The 15,278-nt window shown below is 39.7% G+C and overlaps 1 protein-coding gene across 2 annotated transcripts in view; it reads right to left on the minus strand.

Annotated features, from left to right (window-relative positions):
• RPGR (retinitis pigmentosa GTPase regulator) overlaps positions 1–15,278 on the minus strand; it is a 92,979-nt gene that overhangs the window by 24,350 nt on the left and 53,351 nt on the right. The window contains exon 14 of one of the 2 annotated variants that reach the window (XM_074968820.1): positions 12,300–14,544. The exons of the other annotated variant lie outside the window; for it this stretch is intronic. Coding sequence (XP_074824921.1) covers positions 12,322–14,544 — 2,223 coding nt within the window. The 3' untranslated portion in view covers positions 12,300–12,321. Of the gene's footprint in view, positions 1–12,299; positions 14,545–15,278 lie in introns of those variants that run through there. 2 annotated transcript variants of the gene reach the window in all.

Here is a 15,278-nt window from a genome sequence, read left to right on the forward strand (position 1 = left end):
AATAGTCAGTCAAACTCGGATAGACTATTAAATCACAGTACACTTATGATATCAACTACTTAATGAATCTCCAGGAAATTAATTATTAATGCTAATTGACACTGGAGAGACTAGCTTAGGAACATTAGCCCAGCTTTCTGGCTGTAATTTGTATACCTTTCCCAAATGCTTGAAGAAGGAAACTTTAAACATCATGCCATGCAGCTTCCACAAATTTCTCAACTGAGTAGTGGACAGATGCAATGTTTTCACTGGTATCGTGCCTTGGAAACAGTGAAATTATTATTCCTTTCACTTTTTTCTAAACATTAGATATTCTGGCCTAAATTTTCAAAGTGATTAGTGATTTTGGGTGCCTCTGTTTTTTTATATCTAAGATGAAACATCTTAAAAAGGTCTGATTTTCAATGGATGAGTGCTCAACACTTTATGAAGATGAGGCCTCTTTATGGTCTTTCAAGTGCTGAGTGGCCGAACCAAATAATCAATTATTCTTTCAGCTCTACTTGCTACTAGAGGGTCAGATGCTTTAAAAGTGCACCTATCAACCCATTCAGTGAATTAAAAACCTTTAGTGTTTTAGTTTCTATATCTGCTTCAAGAGGTGAGATAAAATCTTCTTCTGAGCACCCCTGTAAGTGACCTGGCTATGTGGGAGAATCTGACTCTTCCAAGCTAGAAGTGCTTTTAATGTAAAGAAAAAACTTTTGTTTTTCTTTCTGGTTGAGTGCCTGGATCTGTATCCAGGCATTTCCCCTTCTTTTGATGGCAATTCAGAGCAAGATTTCTGAGCAGTCTTTACCTCCAACAATGCAACCGTTGCAATTTTTGCAGTAAATTATGAAGAGTCTTGTGAATTGCTCGAAAATGGTGATAATATTATTGTACATCCCTCATCTTCTAACCTATAGACAGAGACAGCCAGCATAGGACAAACTGCTTCATGATTTTGCCCACCAAGAAACTGAGCAAAAGATCCATCAGCCAAGTTCTGTATGTAAACCCCAGTCCATGCATTTTCCACCAGTTTTCTCCCTCCCCCCCCCTTGGGTCTGGAAACAGACATTTTGCCTCATTGGTCATAACCAGCTCTCTCTTATTTTTCTTTGTCTTTCTTTTATTCCAACTCTCCAACAGTAGACAAGGGGGACAAGAAGGATCAAAGTGCCACACTGAAAGGAAAAGGAGAAGAGAAGAGAACAGGCAGCAGAGATATAAGCTCTCCCAGTAAATCCTTGCTTCAAATAGAGAACCCAACAACTAGTAGTCTAGTAGCACCCCCTCCAATCTGTCACGGAGATAAGGCTGGGACTCTTTTCCTTCCCTGCCTGGAATACTGCAAGCCCCTCAAGACTCTGTGCTTTCAACTCAATTCCTGCTGTAGCCACATTTCCTCCTCTAGCCAGCCTATAGTGTGGATTCCCCAAGCTGCTCCTGCCACAGTGAGCCCTACTACAGTGAGCCTGTCCTCCTGCTGGACTGCTTCATTCCTATACCTTTTGTCGCACATGCACGCGCACACAGTTCTTCTCTATTGGTGATTTCTCTCTACTGCTGGCATTTTTGAACAAACTTGAATTGTGCCTGCTCCTATGTTGTGCTCTGTGGGACCCCACTGAACAGCTCACATGGCACCTTCCAAATCCTCCCGCCCCCCCTCACATTCCCAGACATCTGCCTTGATTGGCCTTTGTAGCAATGGCCCTCGTTTCCTCTTTCTAGTGTCATCCCTCCACCCCATAAGCTGTGCAGGTCCTAACCAGTCTGAGCCCGAAGATATGATCTGGGCAATTTTTGCCTCTATCCTTTAAGAGGGCCCTTCTTCCAAATGCAGATTCTTCAGACTCACAGACCTACACACACACCAGAAGGGATGCCGCAGTTCCTTCAGTTCACTCCTAAACGTCCTTCCCACCAGGTTGACTTTCTTGGAGATGATTTCTAGCTTGATATTACTGTGGTACAAAAAGAAGGATTTCTCCCAAACCACTGAAGGCTCAGCATCCCAAGGCTGAGTCCATTATCTTTTATATCCTTGCAACTGTTTAGAGTAAAGAACCCTGGAAAAATCATGGAGCAGGTCCTCAAGGGATCAATTTTGAAGCACTTCAGGGACAGGAAAGTGATCAGGAACAGTCAGCATGGATTCACCAAGGGCAAGTCATGCCTAACCTAATTGCCTTCTATGATGAGATAACTAGCTCTGTGGATGAGGAGAAAGCAGTGGACGTGTTATTCCTTGACTTTAGCAAAGCTTTTGATATGGTCTCCCACAAAATTCTTGCCAGCAAGTTAAAGAAGTATGGGCTGGATGAATGGACTATAAGGCAGATAGAAAGCTGGCTGGATCGTCGGGCTCAACGGGTAGTGATCAATGGCTCCATGTCTAGTTGGCAGCCGGTATCAAGCAGAGTGCCCCAATGGTCGGTCCTGGGGCTGGTTTTGTTCAATATCTTCATTAATGATCTGAAGGATGGCGTGGATTGCACCCTCAGCAAGTTTGCAGATGACACTAAACTGGGAGGGTGGTAGATACGCTGGAGGGTAGGGATAGGATACAGAGGGACCTAGACAAATTAGAGGCCAAAAGAAATCGGATGAGGTTCAACAAGGACAAGTGCAGAGTCCTGCACTTAGGAAGGAAGAATCCCATGTACTGCTACAGATTAGGGACTGAGTGGCTAGGCAGCAGGTTCTGCAGAAGAGGCTGGGATGATTTAGCTGGGGATTAGTCCTCCTTTGAGCAGGAGGTTGGACTAGATGACCTCCTGAGGTCCCTTCCAACCCTGATATTCTATGATTCTATAACCCTTAGGTAAAATCCAGGGATCTGGAGTGGAATTTTCAAACACACCTCAGATATATAGGAGCACAAGTCCTATTGACTTCCAACTAGATGCGAGTTCCTAAGTCACACAGGTATCTTTGAAAATTCTACCCTTGATGTTTAAATGGACTACTTTAAAATGTAGTTTGCCTTCCCCCTGCACTCTGCCATCTGGGATATACTCCAATTTTATTGCAGAGAGGACAATAAACGTACCCGATTTTAAATTCTATTGTTTTAAGATGTGTCAGATGAGTCGAGCCTGAGGCAGCTGCTTGATAAAACCCAAATACATTCTTTAAACCTCTAATAATTTTGGTTTTAAATATATCCAACCTCTGCCAAGGTGGTTCACAATTCTGGGCTAATATGGGATCCATGCCTGCTCCTGGGTTGCCAGGTGATGCTATTACAAAGTGACTTTTATCATCTACAGTTGACCTGGAAGTGGTGAACATTCCTCTCCAATGTCATAGAGATCCACGCCCTTCTAGCCACAGGATTTTTTGATTAATACAATGTGTCCTATTTGAAGTTACCTTTGATAAGCACCTGGAAGCTAAAAGCGTGGACCACAGAGAATCATCACTTTAGTAGGGTATCAGTTACATTCTGAGTATATAACGAATGATTTATGCTCTGCATTTTCTACTTGTCCATTTCCAGGTGCAGTTCAGGATATTGGTTACAGTCTATAAAGCCTTACATAATCTGGGACACAGTATGGCAGTGGAGGGCTCATAGGCAGGAAAGCAATCACAACTGAGGGCAAACATGGCTGATCTTTCTCCATGAGGGAACATGACAATCTTCATGGTTCAATATAAAATTCTGGTTATTCAGAAGTCTGATATCTAGGTCTCCAACAACAAGGAATGGGTTCTTGAGATTCTGTTGTTGTTAAGTATCTGAGGTGTGTTTGAAAATTCCACTCCAGATCCCTGGATTTTATCTAAGTGTTCTTTACTCTAAACGATTGCAAGGATATAAAAGATAATGGACTCAGCCTTGGGATCCTGAGCATAAAATTCCTAATTAAGGATGCAGTGGGCACGGTTACAAATCTCTAAATGAAACAGTGATCAAGCATACTTGTTTTGTCTTTTTGCTATAGACTAATAATAATCTATGAAGTTCTCAGCAGTACAAATTAGTTTTTCTGAAACAAAAATACCCATACCTCATCCAAATATTTTCACATACAAAAGCCTAGGTTTAAGTGTACAATCACATTCTGGGCTCAGTGAGCGTCTCCAAATCAAGAACATATTGCAAAATGTAACTCAGGATAACAATGGAGATTTCCAAATTGCACAATCAAAACATTTGGCTCAGTTGCTCACATACTGCCATGATCCCAAACATTCATATATTTGCACTGCACTGCTAGAAATGAATTTCAAAAGAGACAGTTTGTTAGTGTACATCAGCTTCTGTACATTCCATTAAAATGTACAGATCTCACAACTGACTAGATTGTTAGGTGTTCATGCAATTTGCTATATATGGGGTCGATCCTATACCAAATTTAGTCAATGGCAATGCTGTCACTGACTTCAGTGGATGCAGAATCAGACTCTAGGTGCATTTCCAGTGTAGCAGCAGTATGGTAAACAGATGTCAGGATACTTTTATTTGATATTTATTCTAAAATTAGAAATAATGTCACAAATTATGTTGAAATCGTAATGAATAGTTCAAAACATATTTACAGCTTCAAAATGCATATTTCCATATTACCGCAGTCCCTTCTTATTTAGGTTTCCTATATATAAACATCAGGTATACAGCAAAAATCAAGCTATACAAGATAAAACACCATTTTAGTGCAGACATCTTAAATCTTGGGGCAAAGCCAAAAGAAATGCTGAAATTATTTCTTGTTGTGTCACAAAAATAGAATACTTTGCATATAAAATTATATCATTTGAAGTTCTCATACTGTATCACAGAAGAAGATTGTGGGCCAGAGTATGGGCCTGCATAAGTTAGGAAGGGAAGAAGGTGACAGTAATCAGCCATAAAAACTGCTCCAGGCTAGTTCTGGCAAAAGGTAATCAAGCTGCCTTTTCATCATGTACTCTCCCTTAAGCCCCGTGAAGAATTCTGGGGCAGTCCAGCCACCGTACCTCCAGAGGCTTTTGCAGCGGCATTTTCTTCAAATTCCCCAAATGCAGGCCGTGATTTGAAGTTAAAATCTAACACTATGTAAAGTGTAACTTATTCAGACTGGGATTTCAAAGGAGCTTCAATGAGAGTTAATGGGGTTTGGGCTTGCTGAAGCCCCTTTGGAAATCCCACCTTTAATCTAACTAAAGCACTATCTGTCACATTAACTTTTATACATATCAATGCTTGCATATGCCATTTTAGAGGTTTTTATTGTGGGTTTGTCTGTCATTGGTTAACTGTGTCATTTACTGTGGAAGTTACCCAGTCTTTGACTGACTTCTTTCTTTAAAAGAAAAAGCAACTTTATCTACAGATTTCTCATGAGTAAAGCAACCCAGAAAGAGGTTGGAGTAGACTATACAAGGCTAAGAAGTAGGATATCATGATAACTTTAAAACAAAAGCCCAGACAGATGTAAGGCCATCATGTCTAAGACAATTATCTGGCTTGTTTATGAAAATTAAAGTAATGAAAAAAGTATGGCTGTCAATTAATCGCAGTTAATGCACACAATTAACTCAAAAATTAATCACGATTAAAAAAATTATTCATGATTAATCACAGTTTTAATCGCATTGTTAAACAATAGAATACCAATTGAAATTTATTAAATATTTTGGATGTTTTTCTACATTTTCAGATATATTGTTTTCAATTACAACACAACTCATTTTATATTATTTTTTATTACAAATATTTGCACTGTAGAAATGATAAACAAAAGAAACAGTATTTTTCAATTCACCTCATACAAGTACTGTAGTGCAATCTCTTTATCGTGTAAATGTAGATTTTTTTTGCTACATAACTGCACTCAAAAAACAATGAAAAATTTTAGATCCTACAAGTCCACTCAGTCCTGCTTCTCGTTCAGCCAACTGCTAAGACAAACAAGTGTGTTTACATTTACGGGAGATAATGCTGCGCACTTCTTATTTACAATCTCATCTGAAAGCGAGAACAGGCATTCGAATGGGATTTTTGTAGCCAGCATTGCAAGGTATTTACATGCCAGATATACTAAACATTCATATGCCCCTTCATGCTTCAGCCACCATTCCAGAGGACATGCGTCCATGTGGAGGACACTTGTTAAAAAAATAATGTATTAAATAAATTTGTGACTGAACTCCTTGGGGGAGAATTACATGTCTCCTGCTCTGTTTTACCCGCATTCTGCCATATATTTCATGTTATAGCAGTTTCGGGTGATGACCCAGCATGCTGTTTGTTTTAAGAAAACTTTCACTGCAGATTTGACAAAACGCAAAGAAGGTACCAATGTGAGATTTCTAATGATAGCTACAGCACTCGACCCAAGGTTTAAGAATCTGAAGTGCCTTCCAAAATCTGAGAGGAATGAGATGTGGAGCATGCTTTCAGAAATCTTAAAAAAGCAACACTCAGATGCAGAAATTACAGAACCCCAACCACCAAAAAAGAAAATCTGCTGGTGGCATTTGACTCAGATGATGAAAATGAACATGCGTTGGTCTGCACTGCTTTACATTGTTATCGAGCAGAACCTGTCATCAGCATGGATACAAGTCCTCTGGAATCGTGGTTGAAGCATGAAGGGACATATGAATCTTTAGTGCATCTGGCATGTAAATATCTTGCGACGCTGGCTAAAACAGTCCCATGAGAACACTTGTTCTCATTTTCAGGTGACATTGTGAACAAGAAGCAGGCAGCATTCTTTCCCACAAATGTAAACAAACTTGTTTGTCTGAGCAATTGGCTGAACAAGAAATAGAACTGAGTGGACTTGTAGGCTTTAAAGTTTTACATTGTTTTATTTTTGAATGCAGGGTTTTTTTGTACATAATTCTACATTTGTAAGTTCAACTTTCATGATAAAGAAACTGCACTATAGTACTTTTATTAGGTGAATTGAAAAATACTATTTCTTTTGTTTTTACAGTGCAAATATTTGTAATAAAAAATAAATGTAAAGCGAGTACTGTACATTTTGTATTCTGTGTTATAATTCAAATCAATATATTTGAAAATGTAGAAAACATCCAAAATATTTAAATATTTGGTATTCTATTATTAACAGTGCGATTAATCGCATGATTGATTTTTTTAATCACGCAATTAATCGTGATTAATGTTTGTAATTACTCGACAGCCCGAGAAAAAAGGAAAAGTAAGATGCTCAACTTTTGTTCTCTCTCTTTTGTATTTAAACAATGGTCCACAAGATATTCATGCAGTAGGAAAAACAAGGTACAAAATGTACTTACTATTCTTATGTACTTATCCAAGAATAACTAAGTTTTATTCACATGTTGAACCAACAAAAATACAGTTCTGTTTATCTTAAAGTTTATAAATGTATAAACTGCTGGCAATTCTGAGGGTGAGGAATGTTGTGTCATGTGGGCTGAAGAGCCCAAAGAGTTATTTTAAATTACTGATTGAAACAGAAACTAAAGCTAGCTACAATTTTTCAGCCAAGAGTGATTTAAGAAAAGAAAAGAAAGAAAAGAAACTAAAAAAACCCCAGAAAAACAATTTTCTTTTTTTTAAAAAGATCATTCTTAAAGGCTCGCTCATGACCAAAAAATTGTTGCTAAATTAATAGAGAAAAGAGAAAACAAAGTTAAGCACCTTCTTGGGCCATTTACTAACAATTTTACCCACAAACCTATTTATGCTCCTCAATAAACAATACCTTGGGCATACTCAGTGGAGTCTATCTTGTGTCAGTGACAGTTGTCCAAATGACACATTACAGAAGCACTGCTCGTGATTCCATAGTAAAGGGTGAGTTTTGCTCTTAAGAATGAGAATTCAACTACATTGTTACATATGAAAAATACAGCACATCCTCTTCAAAATTAGAGCATTTTTGTCTGGAAAAAAGGGTGGACTTAAGGAGCTAGCAACTTGACTTCCCCTCAGACCTGGTGGAGGGGTTGTAGTTGTCCACACTGGAGTTGGAAGCACGCCTCCCAGCCTAGTGCATGAGCCGAGCTAGCACATTAAAAATGGCAATGTGGCTGTTAAGGGTGGGGCTCAATCTCAGACTCGAGAGCCTGAATGGCAATGCCCACACTGCTACTTTTAGCATGCTCGCTAGAGCCCCACTAGCACGAGTCTGTCTACCCGGGCTGAGAGACTCACTCCCCGCTGCAGTGTAGACAAACCTAAGACAGCCCCACAACCTGGGGCAACACATAAACTGGACCATGGTGTCTATGTTGAAAAGGACAGCAGCACAGAAAGCCCCAATATGGCATTCTACAGCCACCAAAAAGGGGGAAGCTGACATTTTAAAATGCCTCCTATAGCAGGGGTTCTCAACCTTTTTCTTTCTGAGGCCCCTCCCCACCCCCATGCTATAAAAACCTCCACGGCCCACCTGTGCCACAACAGCTGTTTTTCTGCATATCCAGCAGATTAAAAGCCAGGGCTGGCATTAAGGGGTAGCAAGCAGGGCAACTGTCTGTGGCCCCACACCACAGGGGGCCCTGCAAAGCTGAGTTGCTTGGGCTTTGGCTTCAGCCCCACGTCTTGGGCTTCAGCTTTCTACCCTGAGCTCCAGGGAGTCTAACGTTGGCCCTGCTCTCTGGTTTATTTTGGGGAACCCCCTGAAACCTGCTTGTGGACCCCGGGCCCCTGGTTGAGAACTGCTGTCCTAAGGTATAGCGATTTGCCTTCATAAATGAGAAAAGCTGAAAAGAGTAAAATACATAAACATCTTCTCTAGTCTGTATGACATATTTTCCATGGTTTTGGTAATCGGCATTGACTGTAAAGTTTACTAAAAGGTAGAACTTTCTGAATAAATGACTATGTTTATGTATATTGGCATTTTCAGATAAAGTCATGCCAAAACTTACTTTTGTTGAATTTAAATAAGTTTGGAAGTATGAAGGGGTGACAACTCTTTCAAAATTTTCAGTCTTCTAAAGAGGATTTCAGAAGTACTGCTATAGTGCTGCTTAAAGTCTGCACATAAATCTTTGTGCATCCGCTAAGGAATACTTAACCCAGACTGAACTATCATAGTATTGCCAGGGAAATACTATACAACTGAATGACGGTATGAAACTTTGAGCAGGGCTCAGCAGGTGTCAGTTCCAGTTATGTTAATGAAGTTAGAAGTCGCACAAGAGCCCAGTAACGTTGGTGTGTTGTTCAGTTTATGTAACAGTTCCTTGGAAGACCCTTAGAAGTGCTGCAGCTTTAATGTGCTTATTCCCCTACAAAAGGAGAGATCCACATAGCAATATTAAATCAGTTTCTTCGCTGTAATGCATCCCTATCCAGTCAGGCCCAGATGATCGCTGGTCAAAAAGAAGCTTCCCCCTCCCACCGCATGGTTGTACAAAGGCCATTCACAATAGTAATCCCTGCACTCCAAGGAGAAGAGATTATTTGCTCTTGCAGCTCCCCAAACCAGGGAGGAGATGAGGCCATGACTTAGCTTCCCTTCTCCCCCTGGAAGCCTTGGGAAGGGGTGGGGCCAAGCACTACTCCTTCCTAATGGATGTGGAAAACTGTGCTCCCCACTTCAACAAGGTGGGGGACTCCACTTACACAGGCTGTGGCTTGAAAGCAATGTTCTAGCGGTCAGTGAAGAATGAGTTCCTGCCTGGATTTGGACTAGAGATCATTGGCCTCAAAAGCAATAGCTCATCGCCTAAACTAAAGAAGACTCTCCAGTATCTATCGCCAGACATAACACATATAGTTAGAGGCCTGAAAGGAAACGATTAGGGTTTGTTGTAACTATGCCACGTGTTCAGTCTAAAGAAAACAATTTCAGTCCTATACAAATCTCTTTTCAGCATTACCCTAAGTTAAATCACAGCAATATTCCAGGACTGATAATGCATCACTTGAGATCAGGTTAGCAATGTATCTAAATATTTTCAGAACAGTTCAGTGATGCTTTTGCAGCACTTAAGCAATATAAATGAAACTCCATCATTAGAGAAGTCTGTTTTCAGTTCCTCAACCAGTAATTTATTCTGTTGTGCAACATACATACTATTTACACAGGCCACTCTGCTTTGATGTCAGAATTCATATACGCACCCCTTTACCAAGATTTACACACACTGATACCAAACCAATAAGGTCTACAGATCAACATTATGTATGCACCTGAGCTAGAAACAGTTGAATTTGGAGTTCATTTCATTTTGAGGACTTTACCTTGAACAGCGCAATCTAGAAAATTCAGAAATTTACAACAGCTATGTTTTCAGAGGCAAAATTCAAAACCAGAAAACTAATTAGGTTGTGAAAGTCATTGGACAAACTCACATTAGTGATAGTGAAAATATCTTCTGAAGCTTGTGAAAAGGAATGAGTGACTGACTGAAAAACAGGAGAACAAATAGTATAGCTGATCAAGATCTATTGGCATTTGGTGATTTTCATGGAGGATAGGTCAATCAATGGCTATTAGCCATAATGGCAGGGATGTGTCCCTAGCCTCTGTTTGCCAGAAGCTGGGAATGGGCAACAGGGAATGGATCAGTTGATGGTTACCTGTTCTGTTAATTCCCTCTGGGGCACCTGGCATTGGCCATTGTCGGAAGACAGGATACTGGGCTAGATGGACCTTTGGTCTGACCCAGTATGCCTGTTCTTATTACTAAATTACTACAGCCTTTTTTGGAAATAAATCTGGAGACAATGAATTAAAATATTTTAATACCAAGATGTTAAAAACAAAATTTTTAAAAAAATGTTTCACAACCACAATACAAGTACTAATTAACATTTTTACTGCTTGACATCTGTTAATCCCACGCCCCTCCCCCATGCATTTTGATTTCCTTTTCCTCCTCTTGTCCTCATTTTGAAAGAGAGATTGAAGGAACTCTCTTCAGAGACTGTCAAGACCACTCAGGTTGGTTAACAGAGATTTGTCTACTTTAGGGTTTCCTATAGTGGCCACCAATATGGTACGCAAGTACTAAGGAAAATGCTGGATGACAAAACCACCTATTTTTCTCTTCCCCTCACCAGACACACCATTACAAACATAGTGCAAATCCTTTAAAAATTATTTGCTTAGAGTTTAGAAAATTGAAAAAAGGGGAACTATGATTATTTAGAGTTTAGGGGAACACCAAATCTTTTAGAAATTCCAAAAATTGTCTTTTCAGCCATCTAGATCTTTTATGCCAATTTCCATTCTATTTCATCTAGATTTTGATTTACTACATCTTCCGTTCATCACTTAGGCCCCGATCCTGCAAACAGTACCCACATGCTTTATTTTAGTACTGTGAGTAGTCCCACTTGGGATTACTCATGGCAGTAAAATTAAGCATTTGTGTGTTTGCAGGATCAAGACCTTTGTGATCCAAATTCCCAGTCCTTTGTTACCTAGGGGTATTGGGTGCCTATCTGATGCGCTCTATGAGGCAGGGACCATGTCTTCTCTGTAATGTATGGCACAGAGTACATTAACAGTGCTCAACGAGTAAATAAGAATGAAGAAACATTTCATGGCTCTGTATGGATCTGAGATGAATTGCCTCTAATAATTAAATAGTTTTGTTATCACTAACTGGATGTACCCTAACCACAATACATTTGAGGTCAGATTTTCAGAGGCCCCTGATTTTGTGCTCATATTTTTTAGCACACAATTGCATGTTGGCACTAGAATCAGAGACTAAGCTGAAGTCCTTTTGAAACATCAAGGCCTCAGTTTACAGAAACCAAGTACTGACCACATACTGGCACTGTCCTTTCTTGGACTTATCTGGAATTTTCTAACGAACTATTTGTCTATAAGAACAAATGAATACATTGGCCTACTAGAAATTAAAAGGAAAAGAACACTGTTGATATATTTCTTAAAATTGAATTTTTATGATTTATTGATATTCCATTCATATAAGGCACATCAACATGTTAGTTACCCCATAATCAAAATTAAATGTTTCAGCTCCAGAAATCTGATTAAAAAGGCAATTAAAATTACATTGTTACAAGACATAATACACGCCATCATCCTAAAATTATGACAAAATTTGTGTCAAGCAAATGCTTTGTCTCAGGGAATCACTTTCTGCATCTGTAATAGTGTTGTACACAGTAAAGATGAAAGTGATTTCACCAGAATTTATATCTGATAATTTGGTCTGATAAAGGTCACCAAACTCTTAAATGTTTTCTGTAGCCCTTTAGGAAACTGGCACTTGATGTTAGTATAATACATTTATTGTGATTAATTTTTTTTAAAAAAAATCACTTTAAAAAAAAGTATTATAGCTAAATAAACTTGGTATGGCACAACAATATCCTGAATGAATCTGTTTAAAGTAAATCTCCAGCATCCTGTACTATTTTAGTGTCAAATAATGAGGTAGCACATTGTTCCAAAATTGTTCTGAATTGTGTAATCCATTCACTACATGTTGTTTAGTCCTTACTTTCTGTATAGAGCTCTGTACAGCACTTTCTTTCTTCTCCTGCTTTCTGTTTTTATTACGCCTTTGCAGATGCTTATTTTCTTTGATTTTTTCTCCAACATTCTCCTCTTCCTCCCCTTCTTCCCCCTCATCTTCTCCCTCTCCTTCCTCCCCCTCATCATCTTCCCCCTCCCCCTCCTCCTCATCCCCCTCCACCCCCTCCTCCTCCCCCCCCTCCCCCTCCTCCTCATCCCCCTCCACCCCCTCATCCTCCTCCTCCTCCTCCTCATCCCCCTCCACCCCCTCATCCTCCCCCTCCCCCTCCTCCTCCTCCCCCTCCTCCTCCTCCTCATCCCCCTCCACCCCCTCATCCTCCCCCTCCCCCTCCTCCTCCTCCCCCTCATCCTCCCCCTCCTCCTCCTCCTCATCCCCCTCCACCCCCTCATCCTCCCCCTCATCCTCCCCCTCATCCCCCTCCACCCCCTCATCCTCCCCCTCCTCCTCCTCCTCATCCTCCCCCTCCTCCTCCTCCTCATCCCCCTCCACCCCCTCATCCCCCTCCACCCCCTCCTCCTCATCCTCCCCCTCCTCCTCCTCCTCCCCCTCCACCCCCTCATCCTCCCCCTCCTCCTCTCCCCCTTCCTCATCCTCCCCCTCCTCCTCCTCCTCATCCCCCCCCTCCTCTCCCTCCCCATCCTCCTCTCCCTCGCCTTCACCTCCCTCTTCCTCCCTTTCACTGTCTTCATCCTCTTCATCCTCCTCTCCACCCTCACTCTCAGCCTCCACTTCTGTGTCTTCACTCTGCTCCTCCTTACATTTACCCTCCTTTCCTCCTACTGACTCATCTCTCTTCTCCTCTTCTCTCTTGCCCACTGTTTCTTCCTCTTTAAAATTACACTCTTGACTTCTCTCCTCTGTGCCTCTTCTGTGATGATTCTCTTCAGCCTTTGCCTTTCTCTCATGATCACCTTCTGCTTCATACTGTGCTTCACATTTTTCACTTTCTTCTCCATTACCTTTCTCCTCTTCATCTCCATCACTTACTATTGAGGTATCATCATCATCATCTTTTCTAACCTCATTTTCATCTTCCTCCTCTCCAGATTCTACTTCACTATTAGGGTTTTCATCTTGGTTCTCCTTTTCACTTTCACCCTCTTTCATTCCCATTTCACTTTCTTCACTCTTCTCTGCCTGATTAAATTCTTCATTCTTAGCATCTTGCTGTGGGGCCTCATCAGGTTTATCATCAAACTTTTTCACTTTTGTTTCCTCTTCACTCACGCTTTTCATATTGGTCTCTTCTGCACTCTCTCTTTGTTTATTTGTATCTTGCTCTTCTTCTGTCTCAGTATCTCTTTCTTCTAAATCATTCACATTTTCTACTGCTTCTATTTCCTTCTGGGTTCCTGTGTCTTTATAACGATCCTTGCGCATTCTTCTCCTTTGAAGTACATATTTCGCAAAATCATTACTACTTTCCTCACTTGAAGATGATGACACAGTTACTGCTATTTGTTTAATGAATCTCTCCTTTTTCTTAAGTCCTCTCTGTTCTTCATTACTTTCTTCCCCTCTGACATATATTTCTCCATATTTGTCAGATGTCCTAACTTCATCCACTGCGTCTTTACTTTCTCGTTTACCAGGTTTTGGTTTTTGTGCAGTTACTGAAATGGTCACTGGTTTGTTACTCGCTGCAGAAGTCAGTATATCTGTTTTAGGGGGGTGCTTAGATTTAATAGCTTTTTTTAACTTTTCAGTGGAAAAAAATAATTCTTTAGTCTTATCACTGGAAAGACCATAAGATGTGTCTTGTATTCTAGGTTTAAGATTTTCTGCATAGTCTTTCTTCCTTTTCACTAATTTGAGTTGATGTTTAACAGTTTGCTGAACATCAGACTTCAGTTTGCTAATAGTATATGCCTGTTCTAGTTTATCTTTTATATACTTGTTATTAGCCTTAATTTTCCCCACAAAGGCATCATAATCACGGCATTCTAGATCTGAACCATTTCCATGAGAAACTGAATTTAAAGACTGCTTTTGCAAAGAACCATCAGTTGATTTTGAACCCTCCTGCATGAAATTAAGATTAGTCTTTTTCAACCCACCCTTACCATCACTTTTCAGTTTCACATTTTTATTGTTCTTCTATTCCACATGAGAAGCAGAAAATTAAAAAGAAAGAAGGAAAGCATTAAGAACAAATTAAATGAGAACAAATGGAAAAGACTATAGACACATCTGAAAAGATTTGTTTGATAAGACTAAAAAAAATGGCATAAAATACAGAATATTCCAAATAAAATTAATTTAAACAATACATAAAGTTTAAAGAATGAAACACTTACTGAGTAGGTTAAATGCACTCTCCCTATCCCATGGTCAATGTATTTACTATTGACCTAAAGCTACTTTGTCTTTTTTGGCTTAAATTTAAACTTTTCTTTTTATATACTCCATTTATCAATCATATTTTGTGTAATCAATTTTGAAATATAAGATTATGAGCTGATATTGATGTACCCCAATATCAAAATTCAGTTATCACTTTAAAATTAATACAGGATGGTAATACAGAAGTCTCAACTTTATAATGTGATAAAAGTATTATTGCCCAGTGAATCATTACATTTTACTGTAAAATTACATCCAGCATTTTGTAAACATGGTTACTTTACATATATTTTGACCTGGATTTTAATCCAAATATTCTAGTATCAGCAATCAAGTAAATGGCAAATTATCATTACTATATGTTACAAAATGTATAATGTAAATTACAGTATACTGCCCCTTCAATTGCAGTAATATTATAATGTCTCATCTCAAACTGCTCCAAGCAGACAGATCCCTGCATCTGCACAGAGCCCCAGTGATTTCCT

The sequence above is a fragment of the Natator depressus genome, chromosome 1 (genome assembly GCF_965152275.1).
Source record: "Natator depressus isolate rNatDep1 chromosome 1, rNatDep2.hap1, whole genome shotgun sequence".
Lineage (NCBI taxonomy): Eukaryota > Metazoa > Chordata > Testudines > Cheloniidae > Natator > Natator depressus.